The following is a 22,941-nucleotide window of genomic DNA, read 5'->3' as shown; positions in this document are numbered from 1 at the left end:
TCAACTGCTGATAAATGCAAAGAAAACAAAAGCACTAAATTTTCATTACTCATGTACACCTCGAACAGTACCACCCATTGTGATAAATTCAACTGATGTAGACTATTCAAAATCCACTAAATTTTTAGGTGTAACAATAAGCAATAGGCTTACATGGGATGCACATATTACTGAGCTAAACAGCAAATTAAGTCGTATCTGTTTTGTCATTTATAGACTACGTGGTTCAGTGTCAAAAGAAACTTTGCTGTTATTGTACTATGGTAAGTTTCAATCATTGTTAAATTACGGAATAATTTTCTGGGGAGCCTCCTATTCCAGTGTTACTACTTTCCGTCTACAGAAAAAGGCAATAAGATCTATTTTTAATCTATCACCAAGGTCCTCATGCAAAAGGGTCTTTCAGTCAAATAAAATTTTAACCGTGCCTTGTCTGTACATATACAAAAGTATCATATATGTAAAGAGAAATGAAAGTAGTTTTCTTCATGTTGACGATGTACATTCATACAACACACGACAAAAGAATAACATATTCACAGCATACCAAAACTATGCGTGCACCAAAAGAAGTGTTCTTCCTATGTCCGCTAAGTTGTTTAATAAGCTCCCAAGTTATTTGAAGAATATCAAAAACATACGAAATTTCAAAAATGAACTATTTAATTTTTTGTGTAACAAAATGTATTATCATATTAATGAATACTTGGGTGATAGTTTGTAAAATAATGTAAATCAATTATATTGAAATGTCTTATTATTATTTGACAAGTCCTATGTACTGGTCTCTGACCAATAATGTACGACATGGATGAATAAACAATGAATGAATGAATGAATATACTAGTATACAAAAGAGTAGAAGTGCGTGACTCATCGTCGCCCAGGCCATATTAACGTGAAATTTGGAGAGAATATTGCTTTTGTCATAGAAGTAATGGATAAGGAAGGATTCTTGCAAATACAGATTCTAAGAGGTTCAAACTTCCCGCCAAGAATACTGTTTATCACGAATCAGTAAGTTTAGACAAATGAAACCTTCATTAAAAATAACTGAGTAAATGTTCCAGCGTTTTTGGAAATTTTGCTCCAGAGAGAGGAAAGGGGACAAATTTATAAAACATTAAAATTTTGTTTTGTTTAATCAGAAAATGCAGAATGTAAGGATTCGCTTAACTTGAAGATCTTAAATTCAGTATATAAATTTTTAATTAACAATAGTGAAACACGTATTTCAATGTTTCTGAAAATATTTAAAGAGGAAAACGGGCAGTTTCAATCACATTGAAATTTTTCTTTACTAATTCAGGAAATGCCGAATGGAAGGATCCACTCAAGCTATAGATGTAAAAGTCGGTATTTAAACTCTGGAAAAATAAGGAAATACGTGTTTCAACGGTTTCAAAAATTGAGCTTAAGAGGAAAAAGTTGGGTAATTTCTTTAATACATTAAACTTCCCTTTCTTTATTGAGAAAGAGCCCAATATGAGGATTCATTTAAGTTTAAGATGTGAAATGTGATACATAAACTCTTAAATAAAAACAAAAAAGTAAGTGTTTCAGCGTTTTCGAAAATTTCGCTCCTAAGAGGGGAAAACTACAGTGGATTCTATAACACGCTTTCTTCATTGAGAATGTACCGAGTGTGAGAATTTGCCTAAATTGGAGATGTAAAACTCCTAACTAAAAATAAAAGAATACATATTTCAGCAGTTTTAAAAATAGCGCTCCTGTTGGGGAAAAGAGGTAATATTTATTTATTTATTTATTTATTTATTTATTTATTTGTCACCTATAACAGGACTGCTGTCCCAATTACAATAGGCTTACAAAAATTAAATTATATTCAAATACTAATATACATGTACAATAATAAAAATAAAAATAAAATAATATAAAACTAAGAGAGAGAGAAGAAAAATAGAAAGACGAGTAAATGAAAATAAAATAAAATAAAATAAAATAAAATAAAATAAAATAAAATAAAATAAAATAAAATAAAGAAGAATATTTCTACAATAATGAATTTTCCTTTTATTTATTCACAAAGTGTCATATGTAGGGATTTGCTGAGGTCAGAGACGTGAAATTTGGTATATAAACTCTTAAATGCAAATAATAGGACCGTGTTTCAGAATTTTGGAAAATTCCAGTCCTTAAGCTGAGAAAAAGTATCATAGTCATTACTACAATATAAAAAATTTCCTTTTTAAGTTGAGGAAGTGTGAAATGTAATGACATCAAATGTTTCATTTTAAAGTTCCATGATTATGATCTTTAGGCTAAGGGAAACGGATGATTAAGGTAAGTGAATGATAATGGATAAACTGATAGAATGAAAATGTGGGAGTATTGCGAGAGAACCTATGGACACAATATTGTCCATCGAGCATCAAACTAGAGACCTCACGGACCAGAGGTAAGCATTCTACCACTGAGCCATTATGAGGATTTGGTTAAGTTGGAGACGTGGAAGTTGGTACATAAATAATTAAAAAATAAAGGAACAACTTATTTGAGCGTTTTCGAAAATTCCACTCCAGGAAAGAGTACGGGGGGAGAGGGGGGGACCGGGCAATATATACGATTATATGCAAGAGTGAAAGTGTTTTACTGATAAAATTCATTCCATATTAATATATATCTAGAAACGGAAAACTCCTTTTGTTACGAGAATAATGAATAAGAAAGGACTGTTTCAAACACGTATGTTAAGAAAATAACGGGGATTCACATGTTTTGCCTACAATAAAGCACCCTCTGAAGTTAGGGAGACGAAACTAGGCATCAAAAACAAGCAGACACATTCCAATATTTTTAAAAATCCCAATTTTAAAAAGAAAGAGCCATTTTCTATTATTTTTCCCCTCCGCATTGATAGCGATGTTGTCTGTGCTTTGTAGATGGAATAATGGCTGGAAACTTTGAAACATATTTGATATTCACCTTAACCTAGGGTAGATGATTAAAGGACGTATCCTAAAGGGATTCAAAATTAATAGGGAAAGTAGAATATCTCATATCTCATGAGGCCCACAAGCTAGGAAGATGAAAATCTGCACATAAACTCCTCATTATAAAGCGTACACGTGACCCTGCATCTTCCAACACTCCATATTATATATATATATATATATATATATATATATATATATATATATATATATATATATATATATATATATATATATATATATATATATATATATATATATATATATATTTGCCACGTTACAATAGACGTTGCCTGTTGTTTGTGATCGAATCACAAAATCGGGTAACCCAGTTGAAATGAATCTAGGAAACTAGATCCTGCCCCACCCTTTTTATTGTCACATTGATTAGAAGACTTCAAAAAATTTATGCCAAAAATAAAGTATTTTATGAGTTTCTATAATTATATTTTCATTGAAAAGTTTATCATAAAGAACGGGCTGACGTTCTTATATAGCCACTCAGTAGATACATATATACGAGGAAAGAAAAAAATTATACGTAATTTCGCCATTTCTGTCTTTAGATTGTGCACACAGCCTTCTGCCCTTGTATGTTATAAGGTGACACTATTGCAATAATGCTACAGAAGTTTGATGTTCATCGGTCCATTTGTCTTTCTGTTATTCCAAACAGAACATCGCAGTGTGCTCAAAGGGAGAACAGAAGGCAGTGATCGAACATAGATCTCATCGTGTGGTCAATTGCTGGCTTTAGATTGTTGGCAAATAAATCACTGTTAACTTGCTTTCCTTTTCGAGACTGTTTTCCAATATAGGTCTTTTTCAATTCCAAAATATATTTAGTATCACCCTTCCGGCGGAAGTTTCAGTCTTGAATTTCTGTTTCATTACTGATCATGGGTTTCCACACCGTACTGTCTCTCTGGGTTCTGCCTTACGGAGAGGGACCCACGTTTCATTTCTGCTCAAAATTTCGTCGTCTTGATTGTTGTAGTGGTCGAGTAAGCGGTGGAAGTTGACGCACGTCCTTTCCTTTTTCACGTGTCATGCTTATTCGAGCACTTTTAAGCCTCTCTATCCACTTATATACACTTATACGCGGAGAACACTGACCCGGTAGTGTGTTGAATGTGTTGGATTTTAATCTGTGACACACCTTCAGGCTAGAGAAACTGGGCCATTGTCTTCTATTCTTGCTTGATGCACCATGTCACTGAACGACTCTGTTCCTACTACAACAGAAGAAATAAAAATGGAGGAATTAAAATCGAACTTCCATAGCATTAGCACAATAGTATAACCTTATAACACGCGAGGCACAATACAAAGAAGAAAGATGGCGAAAGTCGTGGTAAGCCTTTACTTTTCCTCGTATATTTATATAAGAGACGAGCTGTCATTCATCAAATTATGGAAAACAAAATATTTTAAATAAACGATTAAACATTTACAACGCATTAATAAAAAGCTCCTCAGGGACGCATCAATGGAGATTTCCAGTTTTGATTTACCTGAGAATTTATTGCAATGATTACACTTATGACTATAATTTGGATATATTAAAAATAAAAATGTATAATAAGCCTGATGCTTGATTATTTCCTAACAAATGAGTGTTGAATTATTTTAAAATGAAAATGAGTAACATACTAAGAATACTTTAAAATGCTACGCGAGGTTTACATGTTTGTGATCAAGAAAAGTTTATATGTCTCTGGACGTTTATATGTTTGTGGTCAATTCTTTTGACAAAATCAAGCTGTAGAAAGATGCCGCTTTCACTGATCGATTGAAAATTTTGTGTAGATTGTACATTTCTAATTGAATACTTAAAAATAGCCTTTATTTCTTTATTACATTTTTAAGGGGTACAATGGAAGCGTTGAAATTTTAAGAAAGTGAAGTATTATATTCTATGAGTTATACATTCCAACACCACACATTTGTATATTGGGTTAGTATATCTCTCCGGTGTTTGTTTCATGGCCAAATGATAATGAAAAATGAAGGATAACCATTTCTCCAATTTAAAATGAATCTGTATTGTTTGGAGTGTTTTGTCCAATGATCATTATATATCAATGACATTATAATTAATTGTGTGTTATATACCTGTTTATTACAAAATTCATGCAAGAAGAAAGAAAACCGATCATGCACGAATTAGAAATTCCAACCGAAAGTAGGCTCAAATCTTGCAAACGATGCGAGATATTGAAAAAAAAATAATCGAAAAATCTCACTTTACGGTACCCCTTGCCGATTTTTATCAAGACATCTTTCACTTGTGTCTGTAAAAGGACATGTACAGATGTTGTGAGGAATGACAAGGAGATTCATGCTTATATGTGATGATGTGCTGTGTAGAGAGAGCAGGTTTAGCTAGCAAAACTTAACACAACAAATATGTTTTGCATTAAACAAAAATGTCAGTAAAAATCTATTAATTACAGTATGTCTATTATTATGCATATTTCCGGTTGCATTTTTCCTAAAGCATTTTGCTAGTGGAGTAAAAATTTAAGATGGTTTTGTTAAAAGACTCTAAAATAATGATTATCCTCTTTATATATGTATTTAATGCCTTCTATATGCTGAAGGAAATTTTTTTATAATAAAGCCAGTGTTAGAGGATGGAATGAAGTTGTTTTGAAGGTTTCGGGCAGAAAAGTGAAAAATTAGTTTTCTAAAATTGTCATAACCCAGATTAGTGCTGTTGGAAAGTTATTGTACACTTATCTCTCTAAACGTTTCAAAACAACCTCATTTTATCTTCATGATAAAGAATAGCTGAAATATTAAAGAAATTACATTTATTCATCTGCAGAAAATATATTGGGGTACGACTGTTTCATTATATTTGCACCCTCAGTGAGTATATAAGGAGGAAATGATCAAAATTATACACGTATTGTAATTCGGAGTACTGTACACTCATACAAATCCAGAAGCAAGAAGATTTAGCCATTGTGCGCTGGACTTGTGTAACGAGAGACATGCAGTAGGACTATTAACGCTAATAGAATGAGGAAGTCAATCACTAGCTTTAGAGTTAGACATAATAGAGCGAAATCCTGAAGATTAATAAACTAAGACAATTAAACACCAAAAGATAATTCAATAATAGGCTAGTGAAATTCAACACATTTCCTTTTACAAAGTTTGCAGCAGCTATTTCAGGTGTAAGTGGTTGTACCTAACTCTCCTTATCTAGCCCACTTAATAACTCCTACCATTTCCGCGAGAGGCAATGTTTTCTCTTTCAAACCTTACTTCACCGTCGTATGGAAGGGAATTCAAACAGATTGTTCGGCTTGACTTGTGACGTATAGTGATGGAGAAGAAAGATTTAAAGTTGAGTCCGTGCTGAGCAGCATGGAAGATTCCAAAACCAGGCGTCAGCTTTACCAGGTGACTTTGTCCAAACCAAGGACGAACATGAAGTTGCAATTCTTGGCATGTGGCAGAATACGACCACATGCCTGATACGACCCTTGATGATGGAATTCGGAAGTCAAGGCTATTATCTAGACAGCGGAAAGACACATCCTCCTGTCAAACTCAATATATCACCTTCTTGATGGTGAAATAAGGCATAATCACTCTGGTAAATGCACTTGCCACACGTGGAATTGGCACAAATCAAGCAAGAAACACTTCAATACAGGATGAAGCAAGAACGTTGTAAATAAAAGTAAAGCAGAATTTTCCATGACACACGCAGGATGAAGGAAGTCTACTGTTTAAAAAAAAAAAAAGCGCGGAAGGAGGATTGAGAGGCAGGATGATGGCTGTTTCCATTAACTTACAAAGAAGAAATTTGGTTTTGTTAATCAAATGTAATTGTAATTCGTTCTAAAACCCGAGGAAATTGTTACGTAGCGGTAACTAATTAATATAAATGTTCTGGACGGGAACATCTTGGTTGTCGGTGACTGCAAGTGAGAAATTGGAAGTGTTTCTCAACCAGTAAACGAGGCTCCCCTTGTCCTAGGTCCCGAGGATAGACATGCAACAATCACATTTTAAAGTTAGCACAGTTACTTTCCATTTTAATTTCCTTTCTGCATCTTTGCATGGTCTTCACCTGTATGATGGTCTAAAACCAGTGACAGACTTCCGTTTGAAGAAAATAAAAACAAAGGCAGACTTCCGGTTGAAAAAAACTGAAAGTGGTACTCTAAAGCTACCATTTCTTATCCACTGTAAGTCACTGTATAGAATGTTTTTCACCAAAATTCTCTGTTTAATATGAACTTTATTTCAGTCTGTTTTTATTCATAATTTCAAGTGTTAAAATTGTTAACATTAATCACACACACACGAAATAAATAACAGAATTCAAATACATCTACTTTAAGATTAAATTCATTTTGTGTAAAATTCCCAAATATATTACTTTATATTTGGGATCAGATATAGATAGATAATTCACACTAACCTTATCGTTTGAGTCAGGATACAGATTGACTCCTTTTGGAACAAGAAGCGCCATCCTAGCAGCTGCGACATTCCTTACAGTATCTAAAAATACCTCCCACTTATGTTCGTTTTCAGCCTTACTCCAGTTACAAGGCCAACCGATAATTACAGTGTTAGGTTTCATTCCTCCCAAACCTATGGTCTGAACTCTGGAATAAAAGGTATCACGTTTAACCAAACAATATAATCATTTTTAACATCGACATTACAAATTACTAAAAAGTAAAAATAATTTAAATTTTAAAAATATAATATGGTTTGTTCTCCTTACAGACTACTATGTAGTCATTTACAATAAATACCAAAAATGTAGCGTAGATAACGTTCGAATATACAGATCACATACATGCGTGCGCTCTACCACTGACAAGCAAAAGTTAGGACGGGTGCATAAAAAAGAACTTAATTTTTCTTCTTTGATTGTATTCAGTGTGATCAAGTCTACCGCCACTGCTTTGGAAGAAAAATATATTTAAAACTTCCACACTCTTCTGTCAAAATGGTAGATATTTACTTTCGCGCATGTAACTCAAGCCAATCATTTGAATTGTACTTAAGTGGCCTTTCCTTAGTTATAAATTACTTTGAATATTCCTCAAAACACGGAAATAACAGAGGGAAGTTTAAGACATTTCCCGACAATAATGTCGTTTCCTGATTTTATTCGCTTATAGCTTGGCAATACTGTTCCGGAAACAACCAAGAAAGAAGTGACAATATCCCCTTTACATTTCAAACACACTATGCGATTGTTACGTTCATTCCTCCAATAGTACCTGAGAAATAATATAGTATGTTCTCACTTGTAATTGAATTAAGCAAAGCGGAAAATAATATTCATACATACACGTTCTATTTGGAGTATAGGTATAAACTGTATTGTTTGAATTGCACTTAATGGACGTTGTTTTAATATATATTATGCTTGAACAACGTACGAAAAAGAATTAATATATGGATAATTTGACAATTTTCTTAAACATATCCCCATTTCATAATTTACTCTTAGAACTTGGTAATCATATGTATGTGACACATATTGTAAGCTTTGTATCCATACCTCTAACAGTACTTGAGAAAGAGGTATTCAATTTTTGTATTGCATTGCCTATTTTCATGCAAATTGACCGGGTACAATAGAAGAGAGGAAGTAGCTACAAGTGGGATTTTTCGTATTAACAATGAAAAAGTTAATATAATGTGTTCCTGACTGATCATGTGTTAAAAAATAAAAGTTATAATACAGTAAAATAAGGTAACAAACATTCTCGTCACGAACCTTTCAAAATTTATCTGTTTTTGGGAGTATACAAACTACACTTGTACTTAAGGAAAACCTACTTAAATGCAATGCAAATGAAGTATATATTGTATGTATATTCCAATTAAGACGTGTATGAATGAACATTATTTTTCTCTTGGCTAAATTCAATTTTCCACTTTTTCATTACAAGTGGTACCATACAAATGGTATATTTTCTCAGGTACTATTAGAACAAGGAACCAACATTGACACAGTACTTTTGAAATGGATCAGAGTACGTCTTAGTTTTTTTCTGTTTGTCTCCAAGTAATATTACCAAGTTATAAACGAGTAAAATCAGGAAATGAACATTTTTTTGTCGAGAGAACATTCAAATTATCCTCCCTGTTTTGGAGAGTATTCAAAGTATACTTATACGGAACGAAGGGTTATTTAATTCCAATTCTATTCAAATGAGGGGCTTGAGTGACATGCATCTAAGTATATTGTACAAAGGGCGAAAGTTTTAAATACATTTTTCTGCCAAACCAATCGCGGTCGAGTTGAAAACATTGTACGAGCAACTACTTTAACATAATGAATACTATCTTTAAAAAAAAAAAATTGTTTTCCTCCTCCCATCCGAACGTTTGCTTATGTGATACCGTGCTCCCTAAATAATGATTTGCTCAAAACAATTTAATATTAAATGTATATTGATTTGTTTTTATTTAAACCTACCTAAGTGGTTTAATCCTTGTGGAATTAGCTTCTATAGCCAAGAACGATGAAAGAAGAAAGTCTAATACTTACATGTGACTAATTCCATCGGAGACTTTCCGAGCAACTAGAACATCGTAGAATCCCTTCACTTTTTCTTCATCCATCATCTTCCGTAGGCTCTGCCTAGCTGCTTGTGCCTCGCCTGAATTCTTAGTGAATTCCCCTTCGATCACAGCAACACACACCGTCAGCCCTTTCCCTGCCTTCAATTGAGAGACGAAGGAAAATAACTTCCGGTGTCGTGGGATCAGGTCACGGTCGAGCTTAGTAAGCACAAGGATTTGCGGCCTCCAGTTCTTGGTATGAGGCGGTCCCTCTTCTAGCCTTAGTAGGCTGTAACGGGCAGCAGAGAGGGCCAATCCTCGGATACCATCTCCCCATTCCTTCTCCGCTCTACAGAAACAAAACAGTCGTTTGAATTTATGTCATTACTTTAAAAGATACAAAATACTCAACTCTATTTATGATGTATACTTTGTCTCACTGAACTTAATCCCATGATTTCAAGAGACTTAATGAGCCGTAACTACCTTCGATATCTATAAGAAAAAATTAGGAAACTTCGAATGACGCCTAAACAAATTTTTACCTCAATGTCGTAAATTGAAAGTGAGGGTATTTATTCATGAAACTCACAAGCTTTACTTACATTTCCTTTATTATTATTATTTAGAAAGGGACACTTTGTAGGTATTATAAAGATTCAAACTACTTGGTTTAATTTCCAAACTCTAAATATTTGTAACTTCTTTCCCTTCCCCATGTTGTCTCAGAAGATGACTGAGAACCTTAACAGTTCAATTAACAGCATTCAAATTTATATTAAAGGGGATTCTCAATAAGGCGGTGTGTCGTGTCTCCTAACTGTAAGAAAGCTATTCTATCTGCATTGTCTTTCGGTTATTTGAAGTCTTATTTCAATAAACATGAACAGAAAATAAAGAAAGAACAAGAAATTTCTGGCTTCCAATGATAAGAATTTATCAACAATTTTGATGAAAAACTTGCGTCGTAGAACACAAGGCTCTAGCAATGACTGCAGCTGCACATCGGTTTGAAAGTTCACACGAAGACAAATCGAAAATTTTAACCGAATTCTGAAAGACTTCTTGTCACACGAATACACAAAATTATTAAATAAAAATTAATAATAAATTAAATAAATAAATAATTTTACATAGCCACATTTTCTTTACTCTAATAATAATTTTCTAACACCTAACAAGATTATTCTCTCTTCTGCTTGAATATAAAGATCTAATCATGATAAGAGGTATAAAATCGAGGGAAACTCCAGTTGTAATTTAATTCAGAAGTTACGAGTGCATTGTCGGACTATATAAAACTAAAGCCGCAAGGAAATTTTAATTGCACAACATATCGACACTAAAAACATTGACATTACTGCTTTATACAAAAAAGGAAGAAAAGTTCCACGATCTTTGTAAAAATGGAAATTTAAGTTTTACTTATATTGGAAACAAATACATCCGAAGACTAGTTGTTTGCACGGATAAATTGGATGAGTGACATTCTAGATGTTGAGCTACTGGAATATAAGGTAAAGCCAAACTTTCCATTGAAAACTTTATTTATAAATTTTTATCCGACAACTAATTTCAGAAGTCACACTGCACTTAATAATAAGTTTAAACATTCATTGTTAATATTGAAGACTATACATCGAACCTACATTTATATATAAGATGACTGGTAATTTGATGCATTCCTTGCAAGGGGATATTCTACAAGTTCTTTAGAACATTTTCAGCTATATGAACCAGGGGTCGGAAATCGATAGTTTCTGACTGTAAATGTGTGATTTCTTTGAAATTTGCCGGCTAACAAGAGGTGCGCGAGAAAGTTTCGCCCTGACGCACTAGAGCGATGAAATTTTACATATGTAATCCCGCATGCCTGGTTAGGTCATGTGGTAATGTACGGCTCGTAACTCTGCACTGAAGCTGTGTTATGGCTCTGAACGTGAAGTAAGGTGTAGTGGTCAAAAATCCATTACTGCACCTCAGAAAGCAGCGTGGCATCATCGTAGAAGTACTTGCCCCCAAGAAATGACTAGACAGTTGGGAAGAAGTGGAATGAAGATGGTGTGTGGTCAAGAGAAAACTCAAATTGTGACGGATTTCATACACAATTACCAGGATATGTTATCTCACTGCGGCGTTCATCTGTCTCGCCAACTTTCGAACTGTGAACGGGTGCGTTGTTTTCCAGGAAGCGGACACCTTTTGTCAGCACACCACGCTTTTTTTTTTTTTTTTTTTTTTTTTTTTTTTTTTTTTTTTTTACAAGCTTTTGTCAGTGTTACAGTGCTAAATGTGTTATTTTGTTATGACTTTCCAAGACTTACATTTTTACTTTTGTATAACGCTTATAACATTAGGTTCTCATTATAGCAATTGATACTACAATGATCGTAATTTTGGTTTGAGCTATTGAAGCGATGTATTCGATCGCTATTTCTTTCTTTTTTCATGTATTTATGCAAGGGAATGAATCAAGGAAGGGTTCGGACCTCTAACTCTGGGGTCACATCAGTCTTTTAGGTGGGTCAAGGATTTGGGAAGGAACTGGCCTTAGTCTTGTACGTAAAAGGTGCCATTCCTTCCTTCGCAAAGTGAGAATGAAGACAACCAGGGAGAATCTAGTCAAACGAATGACAACGTGCCGATGTAGTACCACCAAAGGAAGTCCGTGTTCAACTCTGAGCGACCAAGGTGATGATCATTTTATTTGGGGTCAGCATGGGGCTTTCCAGACAAAGGGTACCACAATTACCAAGATATGCTGTCTCACTGCTGCAGGAGTTCTGTGATATCTCAGAGCGTGGCATGCTGACAAAAGGTGTCCACATCCTGGAAAACAACGTTCACCTTTCATTGTTCGAATATTGGCCACACAGATGAATGACCCTGAGTATGAAATCCATCATAGTTCGTGTTTTCTGTTGACGCAAACCATCTTCATGCCGCCTCTTCCCAAACATGCAGTCACTTCCTAAGGGTAAGTACTTCTGCGATGATGCCACTCTGCTTTCTAAGGTGCAGTATTGGATTTTGTACCACTACACCTTACTTCACGTTCGAACCCATAACACAGCAACGGTGCAGAGTTACGAGCTGTACATTACCACATGGCCTAACCAGGCATGCGGAATTACACATGTAAAATTTTATCGCTCTACGATATGTGGAAGTGCGTCAGGTTGAAACTTTCTCGCGCAACTCTCGTTAGCCGGCAAATTTCAAAGAAATCACACATGTGCAAATTACTGAGAAACTATTGATTTGCGACCCCTGGTTCATATAGCTGAAAATGTTCCAAAGAACTTGTAGAATATCCCCTTGTAAGGAATGCATCTAATTACTAGCCACCATATATATATATATATATAAATATAAAAACCTGTTAACCCAATAATAAATTAATAAATAGTACTACACATAACTGCACAAAAATCTGAGTTTTCACAAAGATATAAGATTGAAATGAAGACTGAACCGACGGTTAAGAATCTAACTAATCTAGAAAAGTGAAAATCACCAATCAAAATAATGAAAACAAAAAAGAAATTTATAGTGAAATCTCAGTTATACTATGTACATTAGAGTTCATTAACAATGTTCCTTTAATTTATATAGCTCATATATGATTATTAGTAGAGAAGCTATCTTACCCTCTGTATTCAATGTATTTATAAATACATCCGGCCATTCCCATTGCTATGAGAGCATAATACCAGCTTGTCATGAACATTACAGCTATGCATAGTGAGAGACCAATGAACGACAGAGACCTGAAAAAAATAAACAACATTTTAGTTATTTATTACTTTGATTAAAAATAAAATTAATAACTAAGAAGTAAATTATCCACACCGAACACCTAATTCAAAAGTCATCGTGTAAGTTGATGCATTGCCAAATATGATGAAAAACGTACATTCATAAGTACACATACAATTTCACCACAAACACAAAAAGTCCATAACCTGAACTCAAGTTAAAAATGTATACTACTTCGCTTTTCTAAGTCAAAAATAGTTGCAACAAAAATCTTTTAAAATATATATATATATATATATATATATATATATATATATATATATATATATATATATATATATATAAATAGTCCATCACCTACAAAACTCCTATTTTACATTATGTTTATGGTATGTGCTCATTTCATATTTTACGTCTAGTCATACGTCAGTGCTTAGAAAGTTTCAAGAAACACAAATAAACATTAAATTACACGCATTAAAATCATTTCCCAAAAATTCTATTCTTTCATTATAAACTAAATATTATTAATGTCTATTTTTTTTTTTTTTTAAAGTTAGTTATTTGCTATAACTACAATACCTCTCGCACACGTCTCATTCTATGTTAATCATAAATAATACATAACAGAAGCGCAATATTGAAAGGTCTGCTTTATACGTAGTTGCTGGAAAAGTATTATCAACAGAGCCACCTTCCTATAATTTACAACATAAAATGTTAATAACTTTCTATTTACAACATGTTTATGGCACCCTTTTCGGAACGTACTGATACATTCTGACTTTAGAAGTGAATATCAAAGAGTTATGTATGGAATGGGTGTCCGTAATAATCACGATTTTGCAGAAAATAATTACAATATCCCAGAAGTGTGCAAACACAGCCGAAAACTCTATCGTGTTCTGCAGAAGCATCTCTATATTTACATGAAGTGTACAAGATTAAATAGCAAGTAACGAGTATTATGTTCATTATAACATTTAGAAAAAGAAACGCCTTTTGTACAGAAGCTTTTCAGTTTTCTAGTGCTATTATGAACTTCGAAGGAAATTAACTTTATGATTTAATACATACATATTATATATATATATATATATATATATATATATATATATATAGGATAGAATTACTATTAGTAATGTATCAAAATTATTTTAAAGACATAGCTTAACATGTATTGCACTGAAGATTATCTATTTGTAAGTTTATTACTTATATTACCTTGTAGTATTATATGTATTTGTAAGTAACGTCTTGCTTTAAGACTGAGCAATATTAAAATAAGATGGCAACACAACTATTCTGGAAAAGATAATTTATATTTTGGTGTTATTATAGAACATCACCCGTACATCACTATATCGGTGTAAAATCGTATAATAAACTACCTGACTATATAAAGGATACTCATAAAAGGAGTTCTTTTGTAAATTAAGTGCGCAAACTATTACAAATAACACGTTGTATATATTGGATGAATACCTAAGCAAAGAGCGAAAAAACGATTTCGTCAAGCTGTTAAAATAAAAGCATTATCGAACTACTCAGTATTCCACCTCTTAAAGCATTGACAAGTTCAGTACAATTTTGTACAAAGGTACACGTAATATGGTCTACATAATAATTACATTTTTAGATATAGCTATTAACAACAACATGAAATGGCATGAACATACAAAAGTTTTTTGTAATAAACTACATTCATCAATCTACACTATCAATATACTTTTCCTTTTTTGTATTCAAAAATCATATGTTTGCTTTGTAATTTTCTGGGAACCTCATTGAAGCTAAATAAAGTTTTTCGTGTTCAAAAAATTGTGCTAACAATTATCACACACTCTAGTTACCGGAAAAGCAGTCTACTTCAGAAAACTGGGATAATAACAGTTCTGTATTTAATTCTTTTAACTTTTATACATTTTGAGAATTTAGAAAATTTCGATCTGACTACAACTAGATTACTTCAATCTTTGCTTATCAGAAGTCTTTTAAAATTCAGATGTTTCCTAATTATAGATAATAATTCATAATATATATATATGTGTGAATTATTATCTATATATTAATTATTATATGAATTATTATATATTATGAATTATTATCTATAATTAGGAAACATCTGAATTTCAAAAGACTTCTGATAAGCAAAGATTGAAGTAATCTAGTTGTAGTCAGATTGAAATTATCTAAATTCTCAAAATTTATCAAAGTTAAAAGAATTAAAATGTATAATCACCTACAAGATAAAGTAAAAGGAATAGCTGAAAATAGAACGTATAAGAAAGTAACATCAAAGATTTGTTCTACAGATGAACTCATGTTATCGGATTTCAACAAAAGAAAAATAACTTTCATGAAACAACTTTACTCTATGTATTTGTACTGATACAACCGAACAATTTTGAACACTTATTTTATATTTCTTATTTCATTGTGAATGTAAATTATTGTATATATACTATAAACTATAAGCTTATAATTTTTATATATATATATATATAAGGGTCGTTCAAGGTTGACCGGGACTTTTATTCCTTCAGAGGAAACAGAGAGCACAAGAAGCACCAAACTATATCAGTTTTTCAAAGTATTCTCCGTGCGCGTCGAGTCACCGTTGCCATCGTTCTGGCAGCTCCCTGATTCCTTTGGCGTAGAAAGAACTTGGTTGTTCTCATAGCCACTGGAGGACACCGTTCCACAGTGCTTTATCTGTCGTGAATTCCTTCCCTCCCAGATGATCTTTAAGGGTTGCAAACAAATGATAATCACTGAGGACTAAATCTGGACTGTAGGGGGGATGGGGAAGAACTTCCTCAGAGTTATTGTCACATTGGCCGTGTGCGGACGGTCATTGTCATGGAGAAGAATGACATTTCCAGACAACATTCCAAGTCTTTTTTTTCCGAATGGACTTTCCTACAGCACCATTCAACAATGTGGAGTAATACTGGGCATTAATTGTGCTCCCTTTGTCCAGAAAATCCACATGGATAACACCCTTCATGTCCCAGAAGACACTTGCCATGATCTTTCCAGTGGACGGCTGCGTTTTGCTTTTCTTGGGCGGCGGGGAACCATTCGTACACTCTTGTCCGTGACATCGTTTGTTCACCATACTGTGCTTGCAATCTTCTAAAAATCTCAGCTGGTTTAACTTTCTCCTTCACAACAAATTTGATTACACACTGCTGCTCTACAGACACACTGCTTGCCGCAATGTTCGCTGCAACTGCTAGGCATGCGCCAAATACGTCAAGCCGGGCGCTAGTTACTCGAGAAGGAATACATTACGTTACCTGCAAGTTTCATCATGATCCGGCTATTCATCGATTCTTTACGTACGAAAATCCTGGTCAACCTTGAACGACCCTTGTATGTGGATATATCTTGTATTGTTGTAATCTACGAAAGCTTGTACGCTGACATGTTCCATATCTGTATCATTATGTACAAAATACGGTTGAAGGCAGGGGCGGATCCAGGGGGGCGATCGGGGCGATCTCCCCCCCCCCCCAGAAGAGAAAAACTTCTTATTATATATATATAAATAAAAACCCATCCTAAAGTTTGGAACCCTTAAAAGTAGCAGTATGACAACCCACCGCCCCCCCAGAAGTCGGTCCTGGATCCGCCCCTGGTTGAAGGAAAGCAATAAATGAATTGAATTGAAAGGCTTAATAAATGTAAATGCCGGATATTTCAATTTCTCTCCACCATTCCCTCTTTACAAGTAGAACTTTCTACAGTGCCCCAGAACATATTTCATTATTTTTAATTAAAAGTTTATGTATCGAATTTTACAACTCCAACTTACGCGAATCCTTACACTGAGCATTTTGTAAATAGAGAATCAGAATTTAAATGTTACAGAAATTCGCCCTCTCCCCTTTAGATGGAATTATCAAAAACGTTAAAACACAGGTTCAGTTGTTTTTAATGAGTTTATACGGCGAGTTTCATCTTCCTAAATTCAAGGATTCATGAGATACCCTATTTAAAAAAACTTCTTAGGTAACCTATTTCAGAAAGACTTTCTTATTCCTAGCCTTCGTGGCAAAAGGGGTTTTCTGTTAAAATTTCACGATTCTAGCTACAGTAGTATGGTCTGAACGTCGATGATTGAATCATTTTTACTCTTTAGATAATAGTATACATTCTAACAAACAAACGACCAACAAGTAAATCTAACTCCTTTTTAGAAGTTTCAGTCGTGTGTGATTTTTTTTTTAATTTCTAAAATAGTTTTTTGGGTTAATTTCAACACTACAAAGTTTAATACCTTTCCTTGTTTCTGTCGTGTATGAATCAAATTTGCTAAGATTTTAAATCAAAATGAAATGAAATCTTTGAGTTTTACGTCCCACGGTTATGCCGGTTAGGCTAAAGGAGACTGTGATGATGAGTAATGAATGAAATGGTGGAATGAAGAAAGTGGAAGGAAACGGAAGAACCCCGAGAAAACCCACGAGCACGGTGTTTGTCCACCACTAAGTCCACCCCAACCACAAAAGGATTAGAATGTGGTAAAGTTAGGTTAGTCATGACAAGGGTATAGTTCAAGTTGTAGGGGAAATGTCTGACACATTAAATCAGCGGTTTAAAAGTTAAAATACTAAGTGTGTGAAATGAAATTAATTAAAAAATGAATCAAAATACACTACAAGTATTTATCTAGAAATCCATACCTTTGTCTCATCACAAAAAAACCTAAAACTCTCCGTATCCTACTATCTTTAGTTATGGGCTCAGAAGAGGGCAGCAGAAAGAAATCATCGAAAAATCAGAAACTTAATTCTCGTTGAGGACACAAAAAAATAAGTTAATTAAAATGTTCCTTACAATATTACAATACACCTCAACCTTCAGACCAGAAAACAAAAGGAAACGAAATCTACTTACCAATGATAATATTTGAATCGTGGTCGCCAATTTGGTGTCCGTAGCAGTGTTTGAAGTGCACATGCTAAGTTGACAAATCCGTAACACATAAGGAAGAACATTGACAACAGTGGCGCAAGATAGTCGACGTTACCAAGCAGAATGCCACACTGGCAGATGCAGACGGTAAGAATCAGCGCCCTTGTGGGTTCTCCTCGCTTGGAGCTCACAGCGAACGGTGCAAGAAACGGGATTATCCCGTCTTTGGCTATCGCCTGTAACAGGCGAGGCGCTCCAGTCAAACTCTGCAGGCCAGCACCAATCGTCGATAGGCAAGACCCTATCAGAATCACCCACTCATTGGGCCATGCCATGTTGGCCACTACAAGCTTCCCACCGATGCTCTGGCCAAACCTGTGAACAAAATGAAAATTTTCATAGTAGTATTTTTTGTATGAATCGCTAAGTCTAGAACAATAATTCTTCCGTCAAAGACTAAAATTATACAGCATTTAAAAAAGACAACCTAATAAGGTGCTGAGACCTAGGAGGTAAAGATTAGCAATGAAAAGGAATTTTAGGAAGTATTGTTCAAAATATATAATTTGACAAACTGTTAGTAATTTCTCACCTTTTAGTCCCGTGCTGTTAATTGTAACCGTAATCAAGTAGCCTGTTGGCTTACATAAAAAGATTAAACAGAAAATCAATAGAACCCAAAACAAAATACTGAAATGAGAAAAGTGTAACTTTTTAAAAAAGAATTCAAGAATGTGCATAGCGAGTTCTTATATATATATATATATTTCGCATAGTAACGCTGAGTTTTCTCTGCAGCGTCTGATAGATTTTCTGCTTCACCATCAAAGATGTTGGTTTAAAAGGAGAAGCACAGGTCTCATCCAGCAGATTTTTTGGGAAGGTCTAAAGTAGCTTTATCTAAATCTATTAAACTTTCTGAGTTTTGTCAAAATGAGGTATATTAGGACTGACCAACCAAAAGTGCAAAATGTGTCCATAAAGAGTCTCGATCTTCATGTGTGTGACAACCTGTGAATACGGCCACAGCATTAAGTGGCAGACGCCATTCAGGAAAACTCCAGACGCAATCACCGAAGTTAATGTTTACACTTATTTTTCTCAATGTACAGTCAAATATTTTGGCTAGATTTTATTGTTTGTTCTCAGTTATAAACAAAGCTAGTGTAAGCATTAGACAATTTTAAAAATCTAACGCAGAAAACAAATTTTAAACATTGGAAGAAAAATATTTCTATTACGTTTATGAAACTAAAGGAGGAAACACTTGAAAGCAACGACTATTGGGTTGATTGGTTATGCAGAAATAAGGCAGAAGCAATTATAATTATTACTAGTATTATTATAGAACATTTATTTATTTATAGAGAATACTACAGGTAAAGATACCCATTTACAGTATTCATAACACCAGATAAACATGTAACAGAAGGATAAGCACAAAAGTGATAATTTTTATGACTGGTTAATCATTAATTCTGCGACTTAAAGAATTTACTGCTTTTTAAAAAAAAAAAATAGTGAAAGACATTCTGAATATATCAATATTTGGATCAAGCACACATGCTCCAAATAGGCGAGTTTTTCATTATAAAACTTTCGTAGACTTATTTATTTGTGTTATATTGATTTTGTAAATTTTCATACATATGATACAGAGGCCTATAGAGATTTTCCAGTTCTCAAGTTCATATCTTTTTCAGGATTTTGTATATATAGGGGAGTGGAAGGAGTTAAAACCCTTTGCTTTGAAATCATATAGGAATGATGTTTATGTAATAAGAGACCCTTTGAACTATAAAAACAGAATACTAACATATCTTAGTATCTATTGAAGCTTTCCTGGCGACGTATTGTGAACAGATCTTCTCGGGCTAGTAGCCAGGTAAATACTGCTATATCTTGCGACGTTTCGAGGGCTGACATCGTCCTCATCTTCAGGCGACTATGATGGTGCAATAGAGTTTATGGAATATATATGATTGGACTCTTTCACGTTTAACCACCAATCAGCAGAGTCCAATCATACATACATGAGTATATATATATTCCATAAACTCCATTGCACCATTATATTCGCCTTAAGACGAGGACGATGTCAGCCCTCGAAACGTCGCAAGATATAACAGTATTTACCTGGCTGCTAGCCCGAGAAGACCTGTTCACATATCTTAGTATGTCAAAGTTATTTCTTCCCTGTAATATTTAGACAAATGTATTCTTTACCAAGTTTCTAATGAAATAACTTTACAGTAAATTACTCTACGAGAACTTATTGTTTAAACTAAATGAAACAAAAATTTCGAGTACCTTGATGTTTATCGCCAAAATGCTTTTTTTTTTAAAAAAAAATCTGAATGTAAAAAGATGGAATTTATTCGAAGAAACTGAATATACGAACATAATCCATTTTACATGGATTTTTATTTTGCTGACTTACTTGTCTCGAAGCAATAAGTTGTCCACCGTGGCTGCGAACAGGAGAACGCTCGACAGATACACAGTCGACGTTGTAAGAATGGCACAAATGGTTCCAATGGGAATCGATTTTTGAGCATCAGCTAAATCTCCTGATCTATTCGAGCCAGCCATAATGCCTGAAAAGAAGAAAGTTAGAAGAAAGGCAGAAGTCTATTATTGACGGAGACTGATACATGAGGCTCAGTAACTCTTCTGATAATTAAAATATCTACTCGTCGGTTACCTGTCTCAAATATTTTATTCTGAATAAACTTCTGTTCAACTTTTGATGATTATGAAATAAGCGCATGGAAGTTTAGATATGTAAAAACAGCCACAAGTGACAGTACTGTAGTTGCTGACGTTTAAATAAAGTTAAATTCCATTTTACACTTTTCGCTTAAATATTTGCTGTCTGCTGTTTTAGTAAATAGCAATCATTGTAAATATGGTTTCAACTTTGCTTCCGTAAGTCACACTATTGCTGATTTAACACATTTTTTTTAATAATATAAGTAAAGAGAGGTTATAACCAGAAAGACTACAGCAACTGCCCTATGCAATATTTACACTCCAGAAGCGACTACTTTCATTTTATCCCAAGTGAGACACAGACATTTTACCGGAAAAGACTATTTTGGACATTAAAAAGCAAGATACTACACGAGTCTGCACACAATCTTTATACTTTGTAACGTGTTTCTAACTATATTGAATAGCTATTAACTTTGTACATAAATGCTTAACTCGAAATTCTTTTTGTAATATTGAACAGCTGAAGTTAACTTATTCTGAAAATGATAGTAGTAGCCTAAAAATGTTAGGAAAGAAACTAGCAGATAATGACCACGTAAAGAGTAAATAATTGTTAACTTATTTCTGGATGTTGTATTTCTCTCATTATTACTTACTAGACATGCGCGTTTATCTGCCTACTTAGCAGCTTGGGTTCGATCGCCGGTTGGAAATTTTTCTTGTTGTACCGTCATTCCAATGCGGTTGTGAGATTCACTTAGTCTCTCTACAATGGGTTGCTGGGGAATGAAGTCGTTTGGACCATTCTATCTTCTCTCCAGTCATCATCTTAAATGCAAAAGTCGAGGAAGTGTTCAGCTTTACCTTCTCCTCAGCCACTGGGACAGATGCGTTCTCTCCCGAGTGGGGGAATGGGAAGCAGTCTTTACTGGCTTTTTTTTTTTTTTTTTTTTACATAAAATGTTGACCAATTATGTACATATTTGTTCCTAATTATGTTAAACAAGATTCAAAAGAACGTTCGAAAGCCTTAGAAAAGAATGATTAAAATAGGAAAACAATTACAAGACAAGGGAAGTTAAAAGAATAAACAGCAAGCGCAAAGATTTCAAAATCGTTAATGAATGACTACATTTGAAACACCAACTTCATGAAAATGAAACGTATCTAATGTTATTTTCATTCACTCATGGTCCTGGTGCGTGCACCCATGTGAGTCAATACTTGCCCACAGAAAATATGATCTGAGTTTTTTTCACAAAATATAAATAATAGAATGATGACGAGCACTGCCTGACACGAAAGAACAAGGGACGAGAGTAAACATGAAATAATTGAGCAAAGTTAAACGGGACCTGCTTAACTTACTATTTGAAATTTTCACTGCACTAGATAATACTAAAGATTAGCAACACTTTCGTAGAGAGAGAGAAACGATTCATATATATTTCCACCAAGTGATTTTCTATTATTACATTTTGTTCAGTAATTTTATATTTAAGTCGCTGGATGACAGGTATATTCAATTCCAGATCTACTTATTAAGCAATTTCACTTTGGAAAAGCATCGTCTCGTTGCATCAGTTTACACTTCTTAGATTAGATTAGATAAAAACCATTCTATGAACTATGTTACATGTACATTTGTACAAAATAGTACAGAATACGTCGGTATATAAAATAGATACAATACTTAGAACAAATGCAATGTTCTTGTGGAACAACTTGTGGAAGTATATATAAGCTAAACCAATTCTACAATACATATAACAACAATATATATACGGACTTACTTACTATTTTATTTACTAATTATTTTATATATATGCATATTTCTATTTATCATTTGATATATATATACAAAGGATTTAATCAGTTTTCTAAGTTTCACAATGAGCTGTTAAGATATTCATCTACTATATAAAATGTCTTATTTAATAGCAGTTTGCGCACTGAGTTGACAAAGAAGCTCTACTCATGAGTATCTTTTATGTATCCAGGGAGACTATTATACCGTTTTACACACATATATATG

General features: G+C 33.8%; 1 protein-coding gene across 2 annotated transcripts in view; it reads right to left on the bottom strand.

Annotated features, from left to right (window-relative positions):
* Positions 1-22,941, bottom strand: part of kcc (solute carrier family 12 member kcc) — a 393,149-nt gene that overhangs the window by 36,850 nt on the left and 333,358 nt on the right. For both annotated transcript variants that reach the window (XM_081754494.1, XM_081754500.1), the window contains exons 8-12: positions 20,632-20,788; positions 18,174-18,566; positions 13,160-13,279; positions 9,496-9,858; positions 7,399-7,588 (exon numbers count right to left, since the gene is read on the bottom strand). In XM_081754494.1, the coding sequence (XP_081610620.1) occupies positions 7,399-7,588; positions 9,496-9,858; positions 13,160-13,279; positions 18,174-18,566; positions 20,632-20,788 (1,223 nt within the window). The remainder of the gene's footprint in view (positions 1-7,398; positions 7,589-9,495; positions 9,859-13,159; positions 13,280-18,173; positions 18,567-20,631; positions 20,789-22,941) is intronic.

Source organism: Thermobia domestica, chromosome 1 (genome assembly GCF_964235325.1).
Source record: "Thermobia domestica chromosome 1, izTheDome1.hap1.1, whole genome shotgun sequence".
In the NCBI taxonomy this organism is placed as follows: domain Eukaryota; kingdom Metazoa; phylum Arthropoda; class Insecta; order Zygentoma; family Lepismatidae; genus Thermobia; species Thermobia domestica.
The sequence above is the reverse complement of the archived record's forward strand: the minus strand, read 5'-3'. Positions and strand labels throughout refer to the sequence as shown.